Source organism: Homalodisca vitripennis, chromosome 1 (assembly GCF_021130785.1).
Source record: "Homalodisca vitripennis isolate AUS2020 chromosome 1, UT_GWSS_2.1, whole genome shotgun sequence".
Classification (NCBI taxonomy): Eukaryota; Metazoa; Arthropoda; class Insecta; order Hemiptera; family Cicadellidae; genus Homalodisca; species Homalodisca vitripennis.
In genome coordinates this window covers 24,299,217-24,314,483 of record NC_060207.1, presented here as the reverse complement: position 1 = coordinate 24,314,483, position 15,267 = coordinate 24,299,217, and the positions used below count along the sequence as shown (strand labels likewise).

The 15,267-nt window shown below is 35.7% G+C and overlaps 1 protein-coding gene across 3 annotated transcripts in view; it reads right to left on the bottom strand.

Moving 5' to 3' along the window:
• Window positions 1-576: 576 nt before the first annotated feature.
• Window positions 577-15,267, bottom strand: part of LOC124358387 (sodium-coupled neutral amino acid transporter 9 homolog) — a 36,772-nt gene continuing 22,081 nt past the window's right edge. The window contains exons 3-10 of one of the 3 annotated variants that reach the window (XM_046810689.1): window positions 9,689-9,846; window positions 8,553-8,714; window positions 6,353-6,406; window positions 5,946-6,113; window positions 4,916-5,127; window positions 2,750-2,854; window positions 2,400-2,638; window positions 577-1,114 (exon numbers count right to left, since the gene is read on the bottom strand). In XM_046810689.1, coding sequence (XP_046666645.1) covers window positions 940-1,114; window positions 2,400-2,638; window positions 2,750-2,854; window positions 4,916-5,127; window positions 5,946-6,113; window positions 6,353-6,406; window positions 8,553-8,714; window positions 9,689-9,846 — 1,273 coding nt within the window. In that variant the 3' untranslated portion in view covers window positions 577-939. Of the gene's footprint in view, window positions 1,115-1,472; window positions 1,585-1,718; window positions 1,818-2,399; window positions 2,639-2,749; window positions 2,855-4,915; window positions 5,128-5,945; window positions 6,114-6,352; window positions 6,407-8,552; window positions 8,715-9,688; window positions 9,847-15,267 lie in introns of those variants that run through there. The other 2 variants (XM_046810693.1, XM_046810699.1) reach the window with 2 other exon arrangements.

Sequence of the window (15,267 nt, the reverse complement as noted above, 5' to 3'; positions counted from 1 at the left end):
GATGAAACATTGAATACCATTAGTTTTCAAAGCTTAATCGGTCATATAAAGGTGTAAATTTGAAACTTGGTGTTTCATTGTATAATTTTGTATTTTTTTTAAACGTGATGTTGCTAAAGTGCATGCTAATAATTACATGTGTGTGCAGGTTTGATTTTTTAATTTTTAGAATTCTATGGTCCATTGTGTTTATGTTAGTTTCAAGCATTGTCAGATGCCATAAAGCTCGTAATGTTATGTTGTTTTAATTTTCTTATATCCATAATGTTCAATCCATTGACACCTTCATTGTGGCTCTATACTGAGTGAGACTGGACAGATTGCCTCTGGGCCGTAATCAATGTGTTCAGGTGAAATATCCGTGTTATGAGGTGAAGTAGCGCGTTATGGCATATAACATGATTATTGTGTTAAGTTATTTTATTTATGGTTGTATATTTTAAATGTTTCATAAACTATCCTCATAAAACAATTAACACTTGTAAATTGACAATCAACAAACACTCGCATGGCAATTGTACCACTTTGAGGATTTTAAATTATTGTAGGTTACAAAACAGTTTCAGACAAACAATATTTCCGTAGTAAAATCTGTATAATCCAACTCTTAAGTTACAAACATACATTTTCTATAAACATATTAAAATAAAACATAACTACAAATTTAAGTGTAGTAAAAGCTTATAAGTAATATTATAAAAACAATAATTGTATACAGAACACAACAAAAGACTGATTCCTCTACTTATTACTTACTGAAATAAAAAAAACTCACCCTACTATATTATGAATACATTGCTCCTAGTACAGTGTAATAATTAATTACTATAAATTAAAAAATAATACTTAGTGAAGTATTTATATTAGTTGTTTTCTCTTGCATATTTTAAATATACAAAATATAATACAAAAGTATGTTCAATCATGATGGCGAATTACTCAGCTGTCAGACACAAAGAACTGAGCCACCAAATTGACGAAGCCTAACACTGGGATCGCCAGGTGAATGATGAGAGAAGCGATAGACAGTTCCCCGGACTGTTTCTGTCCTGCCAGCTTCAGAAGGCAGGGCAGTGTGAACACATGGAAACATCCACTTATTGCTCCTGTGAATCTGCAATACCACAACAAAGTCAACTATACAGTTCCCCATACTGTTTCTGTCCTGCCAGCTTCAGAAGGCAGGGCATTGTGAACACATGGAAACATCCACTTATTGCTCCTGTGAATCTGCAATACCACAACAAAGTCAACTATACAATTCCCCGTACTGTTTCTGTCCTGCCAGCTTCAGAAGGCAGGGCAGTGTGAACACATGGAAACATCCACTTATTGCTCCTGCTGTGAATCTGCAATACCACAACAAAGTCAACTATACAATTCCCCATACTGTTTCTGTCCTGCCAGCTTCAGAAGGCAGGGCAGTGTGAACACATGGAAACATCCACTTATTGCTCCTGCTGTGAATCTGCAATACCACAACAAAGTCAACTATACAATTCCCCATACTGTTTCTGTCCTGCCAGCTTCAGAAGGCAGGGCAGTGTGAACACATGGAAACATCCACTTATTGCTCCTGTGAATCTGCAATACCACAACAAAGTCAACTATACAATTCCCCGTACTGTTTCTGTCCTGCCAGCTTCAGAGGCAGGGCAGTGTGAACACATGGAAACATCCACTTATTGCTCCTGCTGTGAATCTGCAATACCACAACAAAGTCAACTATACAATTCCCTGTACTGTTTCTGTCCTGCCAGCTTCAGAGGCAGGGCAGTGTGAACACATGGAAACATCTACTTATTGCTCCTGTGAATCTGCAATACCACAACAAAGTCAACTATACAATTCCCCGGACTGTTTCTGTCCTGCCAGCTTTTATAAAAAAATTTGTAATATTGCACATAAAATAACGCTGATGGCGCTTTTGTAAGATGAACTAGAGATAGCAATTGGGGATGGTTGATTCAATGTGAATGTTATGTTTAGCTCCACTTCATCTTCCTCTTAGTGCAGCATTTGAAATCTGACGCTGTCACAGACTCAATTCCTGGAATTTGGAGTCGTGATCGTCAAAGAAGCTCAAAATGAACTCTTCACATTGTTTCAACAGGTGAATATCTCTTCACCTAGATTACACTATATTTTGTAGTCTAGGTGTCTCTGATGTCGAAAGTATGTAAAGAGTTCACTTTTATCTTATTCGTCACCACCTTTTTTAGATCTGTTCAGACGAACATAACTCCAGATTCCAAGAGTCAAGTCTGTAAGGGCGTCAGATTCCAGATGCTGCACTAGGAGCAAGGTGCAGCATCTGAAGCTAAACACAACGTTCACAATAAGCTAGAGGTTGAACACAAGATTCACGTAGAGAGATATCACTAATAGTGAAGACTCACCTGATCACAGTTCCGATTCGTGGTAGAAACACAGCAAACAGGACACACGAAACAACAACGATTAAGTTGAAAATGAGAACATGGAGGAGACTCGGGTAGGGAGAGGAGAAGAAGGCTGTCATCACTTGGTACCTCAACATGTAGTTTATGAGTGGGTACACGGTAGTCAGCTGGAAGAAGAGGAACATTCGAGCCACTAGAGTCAACACGTCCCAGCTGGCAAAATTGTTAAGCATGTTCTGTTGGCAAACAAACATTTTTGTAAGCAAAGTTTCTTCTGTCACTAATTAATATTATCACTACATACTGCTGTTTATTAATAATCTAGAACTTTATACATATTTACGTACATCTTCAATGCATGTTTTGGCCAGTGGAAATGAAATGTAGAATAGTGATCCTACGATCAAGTAAGTTCCTGTCCCAAGACCATATCCGACAGCCACATCTCGAGCCTGAAAAACATATTAGTAAATAAAAAGAAATAGTTAAAATTCATCTACAGTGGAATTTGCAGTAATTTTTATATTAGTGAGCCTTTCACATATCCATACACCCTATTGATCCTTTCCCCAGCACCCAACCAGCAGAGTTCTCAAAAACATCTGCTGTCAAAAACAACCTTAGGTCCAGACCCATGCATTTGCATTTCAATAGATGTTTAGATCTAAATAATCTGTCACTCCTTTGATTGGCAGAGAGATCTTAATATCATCAGCACAAACAAATTCTGGTCCTTCCTGACATTGACCTTATAGACCAAATTGATCTTTTGGGCCTCACCCAAGACTTAAATTTGACATGGAGTCCATATATTGATAATCTGTGCAAAAACTTATCTCCGCTCTCTATGTAGTGAGAAGAATGAAATGCATCAACAACGTAGAAGCAGCAAAAACTGTACCATGTTACACATAAAACGGATATGGCACAGTGATGTCACATTACCTGGCACTGGGCTGTCTGTCTACACAGTGGTATAAATTTAAAAAATATTCATAGAGAAAAAAATAGTTGTGTGTGAAGAAATTGATATAAAATGAACATACAATAATTTAACATCTTGTTTTTCTCTGTCAGTAAAAACTGGTGTGTTTGACTGAAGCGTAAGTGTATGGTCTATGACTATTTGAAGAAACTCATCCAAGAAGAATCAATCATAAGGCACAATAAAAGTTACAAGTTTAGTAAATCAATAAATAAAACTTTATTAAAAGCTTAAGTGGAGGTGAGCTTAGTTTCTTATACTAATTATAAAGAATCTTAAAAACTTATATGAGTATACAATCTAAGATTTGCATAAATGTGGATAAGAAACTATGGATAAGAAACCAACTTTCAGATTCCATTCCCAGAATTTGAAATTCATCACCCAGTTTGGTTCTACAGAAGATAATTATTTGATAGAAGCATGATTTTATTATCTGTTTATTTCACGGTCGCAACAGCTCAATAATTCTAGTATTGTCAGCCAGTATGCTAAAGTTTAATAAAATGCAATTCTGGCAAGGCACTCACCCAATGTATCGTATTTTGAGTATTTGCAAACATAAAGAATTATATTAATCAATATGGTAGCTGTTTTTCTATCAATTAATACTAGAAGTATTCCTCTCACAAGCGTATGTCAACTGTAAAGTTAACACCTAGTCAGAGAATATAATTTCCAAATTGATGATCCTCAAATTATAATTTTAGTCTGACATGCTGAAAATATTGACTTGAACAACCTTCACTGCTGGTCTATACTTAGTGGTCTTGAGGAGTCTTGAAATACAGGATGCTCCTTGGCATCTGCCGTAAGTAAAGTATAAGCAAAAATACTTAATTTTTTGTACTAAAACCTATATACGAGTAAATGCTACTTAATACGACCTATGAGAGTATTTTACTTGCAAAATTGTAGCTCCAACAAACAATACGTTCTGTTGCAACTATTTTTTTTATCTGTAACCTGTAATAATGGCTTCACCTGAATGGATCAGTGGTGATTTGGTAAGTGGTGTTCCTCTCCATAGTGAAAGAATGAATACGCAATATCTTTAATTACACAATATCTTCTATGAATATCTGAAACTATGGGCCTTTCAACTTAAAAAGAGGTAAACCATGGTTTTACTAAATCGCTATTCTTGAAAGAATTAGGCAATATTTTCAGCTGGAATCATAATCTTTTTCAGCTTCATCTCAAAATTATTAAATGTGTGAAACTTAGTCCCAACAGAAACTATTGATCGTCAGTTTGAGATTTTGAGAGTGAAATATCCTCATAGGTGTTTGATAAGTCCAGTTTTAAGGTTAGAGCATCACCATTGAAGTGATTCATTTGACATCATTATTTCTTATTTTTTAGGTAAAAACCAACAATGAAAGTTATTATTCCAGCAGAATGTACTGCCAATTTTACTTTTGCAACTCTCTCATTGAGAAATAACTTTGGTGAGTACTGTTAGTCGATCAAAATGTAATTTTGAAAAACAAGCTACTCTATTACACAATGACACCATAGTAATTACATTGTTCCTTTGGTTCTTGTTGCTGCGCATTACAGTAATGATGATGTTGTGCATGTAGTATGACATGGCAAGAGTGCCCGATGTTGCAAAGAAAGAGGGTTGAACCAATTCCGAGTAGTGTACACTGGATGGGTTGGTCAAGTCCAAGTTGAAACCCCACGACAAAGCCTTTACCACCACGAACACCATCAGGTACACCAGTGACATTGTTCCTGAAACAGAACTTAATAAATGTTTTTCATCCGTCAAATGTTTCTCTGCTAATTCATTACCGCACTTAATAGAATTGCCTTCAGATAGTATAAGAGTCATCCAAAATGTAAGAAATGCTTGCACACTTCCCCTGGATACAGGTAAGACATGCTTATCTGCTACTTCCCCTTCCTTTATATATCTGAACAGAGTATCGTTCATATACAGTCAAAAATTGCTGTTCTGCTAATATTTTTAAATGGCAGCTGCTGTAAGAAATTTCCTAAAATGTAAAACTGTTAGTGGTGTCTAATTGTTTAATGCGCAAAATAGCCTTTGAGCAGAACTGATCTTGATTTTTATATATGCAGAATACATGTCGTCCTAAACAAAAAGCATTGAATGATGACTGTTGGTATTTATATCTTAATGGAATACTTGGATTAATAATCATGAAGGGAACAATGGTTAATTTAGTTCTGTTTTAAATAATGTTTTTATGTTTAAAAAATATTTTTTTAATGATTTGAAAACGATCATTGCTATTCTGATCATTGGCATAATACTAATTAAGAAAAAGAAACTGGCTTGATTAATAAGTACATTTTATTAATTTTGCCACAATTCAAAAAAATTATTTACTCAGTTTTCTTATTGGTACCTGGGACTAATAAAGGTTTTAGGGGTATTCCATTTCCTCCAAAACACAACAAAGCAATATTTATTGATAAAACCCTGGTTTGGATTGTACAAATTTAATAATGGTAAGGAATATCTGTACAGCCTCTAACAACTAAACAGAATTAAACTGGTAAGAGTAGTTAGTAGTTTACTTTACCTAATGAATTGAACTTTGTAAAGAAAGTAGCTGATTTAAAGCTTAGCAAGGGTGCTAAGAGGACTATGAGGTAAATAGGAACCGTCCCCAGGTTCCAGACCCGCTTGAACACGCTCGGCTGAAGATCTGCTGTGATGTTTGACTTTACTTGGTCCACAAGACAGATTTCTGGAAAGTATAAAGTTATACAGAGTTTACTTTCAAATAAACAGAGATTACCATTTTCTAAATTTATAGTAAAACAAAGTTTATCGATATGTCATGAGAAAGAATTCACAATTTAAAAGTTCTTGTAGTAAAGATTTTCTATGAGTATTGACTAGTACCTAATCTAAACAAAGTACAAAGCTTATTACAAATTTAAGGATAATGTACATTATGTGGTAGTTTATTAAATTGTTATCTACCTGAACCAGTCAGTTCGAAAGTATCAATGTCCTTGAAGCCACCTGTGGTTGCAGCTGAAACCAGAATGATTTATCAGTGATTAATAAGCCTTTCTGCTCTCAAAAGTAATGTATAAAAATAATTTGATATGATACATTTCGTATTAGAAGAAACTTGTGTGTAAAATAGTGTAAAAGGAACGGTTAGCAAAACATGGAAAGAGGAAAGGAAAATATTCAGAGGGTGGTGATTTTTAGAGGTGTAACAGAATTGAGTAATCAAAGTGTGATGGGGGTTCTACAAATATTACATGGAGGTTTGGGAATAGAACTGACTGAACTCTAGAATATCCTTCAGAAAGGAAAGTGATACAAAGGTGCTTTCCTGGAAAACTATACAAATGTGGTGCTTACAAATTTAATTTAACTTATATTTTAACTTGGGTGTAGTGTATAAAAACAAGTATTTGTGATTAAAGTTGAAAGATTGATTTCTTGTGATTGAAAATCTTAACCTATGTAGAAACCTTTGTTCTACACAAATTAAATTTATTCCTCTTCAAATAATGAATTAAAAAGTAACTACTGTACTACCTTACTGGTTTTTGTCATATCGGAAAGGAAGATAATTAGTTTACACTGTACTTTTTGGCTGACTGACTTACACCTATGGTTCATCTGACAGATGCTCATTTTTAACTGTCCGGATATAAATGTGAGCAAACCCTCAAACTTCTATTGAAATTTCTGATCTGCTAGAGATGGAGTTCTATACACAAACTTGTTTTACTTTATTCGTCTCAATTTATCTCGATATTGTAAAAAACTCTATTTTATGTCATGGTCAAATTTGTATATTTTATTTTTAATTGTACAGGTGGTTCAGAACTCCTAAATACCTCATTGAAGCCATGAGTAATACCTCCCAAGCTTTTGATAGTGTTGTGGTGTCAAAGAGGCTTCTGTTATCCAATCAAAGTGAATGATTGATTACAACACCTTCTTTGTTGTTAAACTGTTAAGCTTTTTAATTTTTAATCTATGATGCAGTGTGTGAACACAACAGACTATGCATTTCAACAAGGCATCAAAGACCTGAAGATGGGATACAAAAAAACCTCAAAACTAATATATTTCAAGTGTGACAATCAGGCAGTGTAACCCTTATTAAGTCTATCTTTTCACTTCAAGGCTGTGTTCAAAGTAGGCATTGAATATCTATTTGATTTAAACTGTTGTTTAAAGCAACCTCACCACCATGTCCACAGAGAATCGTATCAATGATTGAAAAAAAATATCTGCAATTGTGGATAAACATGAAATAATGAGCACATAACTTGCTTCCATATTCATGAAAGAGCAACTAGAGCTCAGGTTAAAAAGATGAAACAATTGATGATAAAACTTGTGTCTCACTAAAGTGGAAGATAAATATTGTAATAGTGGCATGGAATGGTTAATTGCTCTTGAGCAAGTTTTAGAAGCTTGATAGGTTCCCGGCAGTGAGCTGAAGATGCATATTTGAGTAAAGATGTCAAAAACAGATTGATAAAGTTATTAGCATATGCTGTGCAGGATAGAATTATTTCATTCTTGCATGCTGGTATTACTCTATAAACCCTGACTGCACTTACAATATGAGTGATGTAGAACAACGACAAAGTTTGTGATATTTGTGGCAATCACAGACTCAAAGAAATGTGATTATGTGATATTCGAGAACGCTAGGTTTCATACCCTTGACTGAGACAACTATTGCTAGTTTATATTGCGTAATTTTGAAAAGTTAAACAAAATCAACTTATATAGCAAAGCTAAGTTTATGAAAATGGAAGTAACCTGAAAGGCGAACACTTGAATACAAAAAAGAACCATAGAGAACCTAAGAGCATTTTATAAACTTCACAGTTCACATTAATTGAATTTTGTAAATGGGGCTGCACATTGTTGCAATTAATATATCTTTAGAATGTCTCACAACTCTACAACTAAAAATAAGGGTGTAAATCTGTTTGAGGCATAACATTACCCTTAAGGGGTAAATCTTAATGTCGATTCACTACAACTAACAATTAATTAAAAAGACTATAGATAAACTATAAATAGCTTAGTTGACAGTTCATCTGAAAAATGTAACAATTAACAACATAAAGAGGAATATCTCAAAGGTACATTTAAGAGTAACGTTATATATAAGTATAAATATAGTACAAGACCTTACTGTATATGTAGTCAACAGTAAAATATAGGAAGTTAGACATAAGGATCCAGTAGACTATGAGTGCCCCTAACAGTACAATGTAGGAGAAGAGTTTAGACAGGAACTCGAATCTTGGACCCAACATGTGTCTGGTGAGTTCCGAGATCTCACCCCCAGCCGGACCTGCAGGCATAAAACAATGTTATAATATAATCTGAACTATTGTTTTACATTGTTTCAGCAATGCAAAGTCAAAAAATGTTATTTTACCAGGTGAAGTTAGGGCTAATAAAACGCTGCTGTGAGTCTGGTCAACTTGGTTGTCGAGGGAGTAGAAAATTGATATACCATCCTAGGTGTGTTTCTTGACTTATCAAAGGCATCTGACTGTGTTGACCACAAATCACTGCTCGATAAAATGGAATCACATGGTATCCGAGACTTGCCATACTTGTGGCTTAGATCATTTCAATGTAACAAAACTCATGTTGTCCAAATTTCAAATCAGCTTTCAAATTTAATTCGTTGAGCTACGGAGTCACCCAGGGGTCAATTCTTAGCCCAATTCTGTTTCTCATGTACCGTATGTCAAAGACATCGGGTCATCACTACTGCAAGGAAAAGTCGTGCAGTATGCTGATGACATGACTCTCTGTTTCACTGGAAAATCAAAATCTCTTTTGAAAGAACAAACTTTTCTTGAAATCAACAATGCACTCTAAATTTCAACAGCCTCAATATCAAAACAAACACTTTAAAATCCAATCTCATTAACTTTACTCTGCGGTATAAAGACACGGAATGTGGCCCTGCCGTCATATTGGTAGATTCAATTATGGAAAAAGTCTACAGCACTAAATTCCTTGGAATACGTCTAGATCGAGGGTTGACATAGAATGATCACATTGACCATGTTTGTACCAAATTATCTCATGTATTTATGTTTTGAGGTCATTAGCCAAGTATTGCCTGACTCAGGTTCTGATGATGGCGTATTATGACTTGATTTACCCCCACCTTACCTACGGAGTGGTATTGTGGGGTGCCAGTACAAACAACCAATTGATGAAACTATTCAAGTTGCAAAAGCGAGTGATACGAATAATTGTTCATTTGAATTTCAGAGAGGCTTGTAAACGTATCTGTAATGAGATTACCGTAAGCAGCTTGGGTAGCAACGTTGCAGTAGGCGGTGTAGCAACACAGTGCACCCATGACGATAGGCAGAATCACCCCCATGATGAGTCCTGCCCTCTCCACACCCCAGGGCATGGCCAGAAGTGATGTGCCCACCATAGTGTTCCATAGTACAAATCTGCAACACATAATACCAGATTTATCTAATATTGTAAGGTCTAAACATTCTATGACGTCCCTCATATTCTATAACCAGTAGTGATATGCCTACCATAGTTCAGTATAATCACTTTGTACTGTTAGTTTATTGGTAGTAGTGGAAGTCAGAACCATACAACATGAATGGGCCACACCCCTTATGTAAACACAAATTAATGTTATTAATAAATAAGTAATATAAATATCGAGTTCAATTAACCAGTATTTAATCAGTGGCGTACTAGAACTTGGATTTTGGGGTATGGAATATAACTGGATAAGTCTATATTTAAATCAATTAGATAGGCCTAGTTCAATAACCTTTAACTGCTATACTTCAAACAAGTTGGATTGTTGTTATATTTACATTTTTAAAATTTGTTTGGGTTTGGGGGGGAGGTTTTATTCCCTCATCCCCCCTCCGTAACTACGCCTCTGAGTATTTCCCAACAGCTACTTTTAACTCCCTTAAAAGTAAGCTGCAACAGGACCCTCTATTTCAATTGAAACTCAAAAAGGGAACATGAAAAGCTTCCCAGTTCATCGAGTTCAATTCAACATTTTGATGAGCTCAATCTCAAAACAAATCTAATGAAGTCAATACTCTTTCAATTTTGTTTGCAGCGAAAATACTCATTTACAGAAAATATTGCTGAAACCATTTGTTTAATTCGTAGAAATTATTGTTTTAATACATTTGTAACACCCGCTTTATTTGATATACAATTCATTAATGGTTTTCACTGCAAAAAAGAGGTAACTCACTGTTTATCTTTGTCACTGAAAAAAACAAAGAATTTAAAATGAAAATATACACATTTTAGGTTAGTTCAAATGTAATCAGTTAAAAATGTCAAAATTGGGGTTAAAATAAAACAAAAACGATGAAAAGACTGGTAGGTAATGAGAAAGGAAAAGAGGAAGGGAAGTAGTGCAATTTAGGGGGGGAGGGGGGTGAACGTTCGGAGCTTCATGCAGTTGCATCGTGCCCCGTCGCGCCGTGTCAATGCCCTGTCTACACTCACTGCTCCGTTCCCGTGTTGTTGTCTGGGAAGATAACAGTCTCGAGTATAAAGTTACATTCCACAGAGAAAGAAATCTTTCCTCGCGAATGTAATTATATATTATCTTATATTCATATATACATTTATTTACGGTTCATTTAAATTAACTTAATGGAGATTCTTTTTGGTGTTTCGCAAGGAATTGTTATTTAAATTTTGAAGCTTTCAGAAACTCTCTCTCTTTACGGGAAAGTAAAAGGTTTCAAATAACCAAAAGTAAATTCATGAGGCAAAATAAATATTCTCAGAGGTTCTTATTTAATTTCTTGATTGATTCTCTCCGAGACCAAATCTTAGATATGCCATTGAGCCAGAAAGGATAACGTTAAATCTCACATATATATCCTTACAGTCGACGGCTAGGTCGAGTTTAAAACAAAAAGTAATAGTTCCGCGCACGCCTTAGTTCTATAAAATAAAAACAACTTTAATATTGATTGTATCCCAGTTTAATCCGTTGTGAAATATAGGGCAACAGTCCTCTGAGTGGTACAACGAACTTTACTTACTAATGACCTGGTGATTTTACCAAGCGCTAAATTTTAGTAAAGACTGGAGAGAGAACGGTCACATAATTTTCAAGAGCTATTGATGTCTCACAGGATTCTGCTATATGAGATTAATATACAGTGCAAGCTTCTCTACCTCGATTTAATGTCCATTACGAGTTAACAACATTCCAGAAACAGGCATGTAGCAATAAACGGATCTCCTAAAGTGAGAGTGGGAACTGTAAATACCTTCGTATTTTGCCGACCGGGATACTGGGGAAAAGCAATTAGCAAATTACAAACAAGTCGCTACGATTAAGTTTAGTCGTATAAAACTCAACTTTGACTCAACAAACAAAAGAAGATCACCAAAGTATTTGTTCAGTTCATAAAACCTTTAACTCTAAAAACCTAATTTGTTGTTTTAGTTCTACCAAAATTTTAAACACGTTAAAGTAACTGACAACGCTTTTGTATCATCACGAGAAGTAAACAATGGCCCTAGACTACTAGACTACGGAACATTCATATGAGAAGGTTCTATCGTCCAGGATATAGCTAAAGCAACTTCGACCGTGCTTACGAAGAAGAAAACAAATATAAACATGAGATTTTCATGGTAAACATGACAGTACAGACCTTGTAAAACAAACGGCGGGGCGACCCAATTCAATTATGTCTGCCTTCTGGAGATGCTTCTAATAAGATAATAAATACGAGAGTGATATTCTTAGCTCATACATTGTTAAAACAACGCTGACCCAATTCAATTATGTCTGCCTTCCGATGATGCTTATGATAGGATAATAAATACGAGCGTGATATTCTTAGCTCATACATTGTTAAAACAACGCTGACCCAATTCAATTATGTCTGCCTTCCGATGATGCTTATGATAGGATAATAAATACGAGAGTGATATTCTTAGCTCATACATTGTTAAAACAACGCTGACCCAATTCAATTATGTCTGCCTTCCGATGGTGCTTTTGATAAGATAATAATTACACGAGCGTGATATTCTTAGCTATTAAGTACATTGTTAAAGCAACGCTCACCCAATTCAATTATGTCTGCCTTCCGATGATGCTTATGATAGGATAATAAATACGAGCGTGATATTCTTAGCTCATACATTGTTAAAACAACGCTGACCCAATTCAATTATGTCTGCCTTCTGGAGATGCTTCTAATAGGATAATAAATACGAGAGTGATATTCTTAGCTCATACATTGTTAAAACAACGCCGACCCAATCCAATCATGTCTGCTTTCCGATGATTCTTTTGATAAGATAATAAATATGAGCGTGATATTCTAAGCTCATACATTGTTAAAACAACGCTGACCCAATTCAAGCATGAAACACATTGAATATTGATGAAACGCTAATGCAATATTAAATGAGTGTGTGTGCCAAGGATTTGGCGGGGTTACCGGCTTATCTGATTACGGGATGCATGTGTTGGGTAATGAACATAAGAAAAACAATCCTATTTCGAGTAGATCCACCATTCGGTTTAAATGTTTCTGCACTTATAATATTTATTGACACCGGCACCAGATGATGATGGAAGTTGGAACTATGGCAGTATGACTACAGTTTTGTTTGACGAAGGTACGTAGTTATTGTTATTAGTCAATCCGCAGTTCAGGAATATATAATACGGAAATTAAATATACTACGTGCTAAACATGTCACGCTCGTGTAATTATTACCTTATCAAAAGCAACATCGTAAGGCAGACATCATTGTATTGGATCAGCGTTGCTTTAACAATGTACTTAATAGCTAAGAGTATCACGCTCGTGTAATTATTATCTTATCAAAAACACCATCGGAAGGCAGACATAATTGAATTGGGTCAGCGTTGTTTTAACAATGTATGAGCTAAGAATATCACTCTCGTATTTATTATCCTATCATAAGCATCATCGGAAGGCAGACATAATTGAATTGGGTCAGCGTTGTTTTAACAATGTACTTAATAGCTAAGAATATCACGCTCGTATTTATTATCCTATCATAAGCATCATCGGAAGGCAGACATAATTGAATTGGGTCAGCGTTGTTTTAACAATGTATGAGCTAAGAGTATCACGCTCGTGTAATTATTATCTTATCAAAAGCACCATCGGAAGGCAGACATAATTGAATTGGGTGAGCGTTGCTTTAACAATGTACTTAATAGCTAAGAGTATCACGCTCGTGTAATTATTATCTTATCAAAAGCACCATCGGAAGGCAGACATAATTGAATTGGGTCAGCGTTGCTTTAACAATGTACTTAATAGCTAAGAGTATCACGCTCGTGTAATTATTATCTTATCAAAAGCACCATCGGAAGGCAGACATAATTGAATTGGGTCAGCGTTGCTTTAACAATGTACTTAATAGCTAAGAGTATCACGCTCGTGTAATTATTATCTTATCAAAAGCACCATCGGAAGGCAGACATAATTGAATTGGGTCAGCGTTGCTTTAACAATGTACTTAATAGCTAAGAGTATCACGCTCGTGTAATTATTATCCTATCAAAAGCACCATCGGAAGGCAGACATAATTGAATTGGGTCAGCGTTGCTTTAACAATGTACTTAATAGCTAAGAGTATCACGCTCGTGTAATTATTATCTTATCAAAAGCACCATCGGAAGGTAGACATAATTGAATTGGGTCAGCGTTGCTTTAACAATGTACTTAATAGCTAAGAGTATCACGCTCATGTATTTATTATCTTAGTACAGGCATCATTTGTCTGCCTTCCGGAGATACTTCTGAAGATAATAAATAAGAGTGTGATATTCTCAGCTCGTACATTGTTAGAGTAATGCTGACCCAAATCAATTATGTCTGCCTTCCGGAGATGTTTATGATAAGGTAAAAATAGGAGCGTGATATGCTTAGCATATTGTATAGAGTCAAGCAACGCTGGCCCAGTTCGATAACGTCGGTCTTCCGAAGATGCTTCTGGTAGGATAATAAATAGGATCCTGATATTCTTAGTACATATGTTAAAGAAACAATATAACGCCGAGTTTGAAAATATCGATCCCGGGTATACAGTAGACAAGAGATGGAATATCCTCGAATCTCAAAACACTTCGATGTCATCAATATTCTTACTTAATAAAGGGTCAGAATATGATGTTTACACAGCAAATGAACCACAATACTCCGCCATCTTATAGTACAGAAAGCATTTTTATGTCTATACAGTAGAACCCCTCATATCCAGCCTCGGTTTTACCGCACCTCGGTTTATCCGGCCACTTCCCGGAAGCCAATATTGAAATTTATTTACCACGGCTTGCAGACGCGCAGTTGCACGCACTAGTCTCCCACGACTCTTGCGTTATTTTGGTGTATCTATTTGTTTACATTTTCCTGTGTTGTCCTCAGTTGAGCTAATAGGTTTAACCTGTAAACAGTTCGTTGATTATTTCCAGTGCGGTTAGTACAGTACAGTACAATTGTTTTGTTTCGTCAAGTGATGTGTACTGTAGGTTGGTTTATCCGGCCGAATCGTTATCCGGCCAGGGGCTCGGTCCCGTGGTGGCCGGATATGAGGGGTTCTACTGTAGTAAATCAATGGAGCACTTTCTTGCAGCTATCTTTTCAGTCTTGTGTATTCACATCTCCTAAACATTTCAATAATTTTAGTTGACAGCCTAAAACCAATCAAGATTAGCTAGAAATGCTGTTAAAATAACTGGCTGATGGAGGATCTTGGTACTTGGTGGCACTCCACTTCACTCACGTGTATACAAAGATATCTTATGTATTATCAGCATATCTGCGGGCGTGAGGCTCTGAATACAACGGGACAACAAGGTACTAGATTTG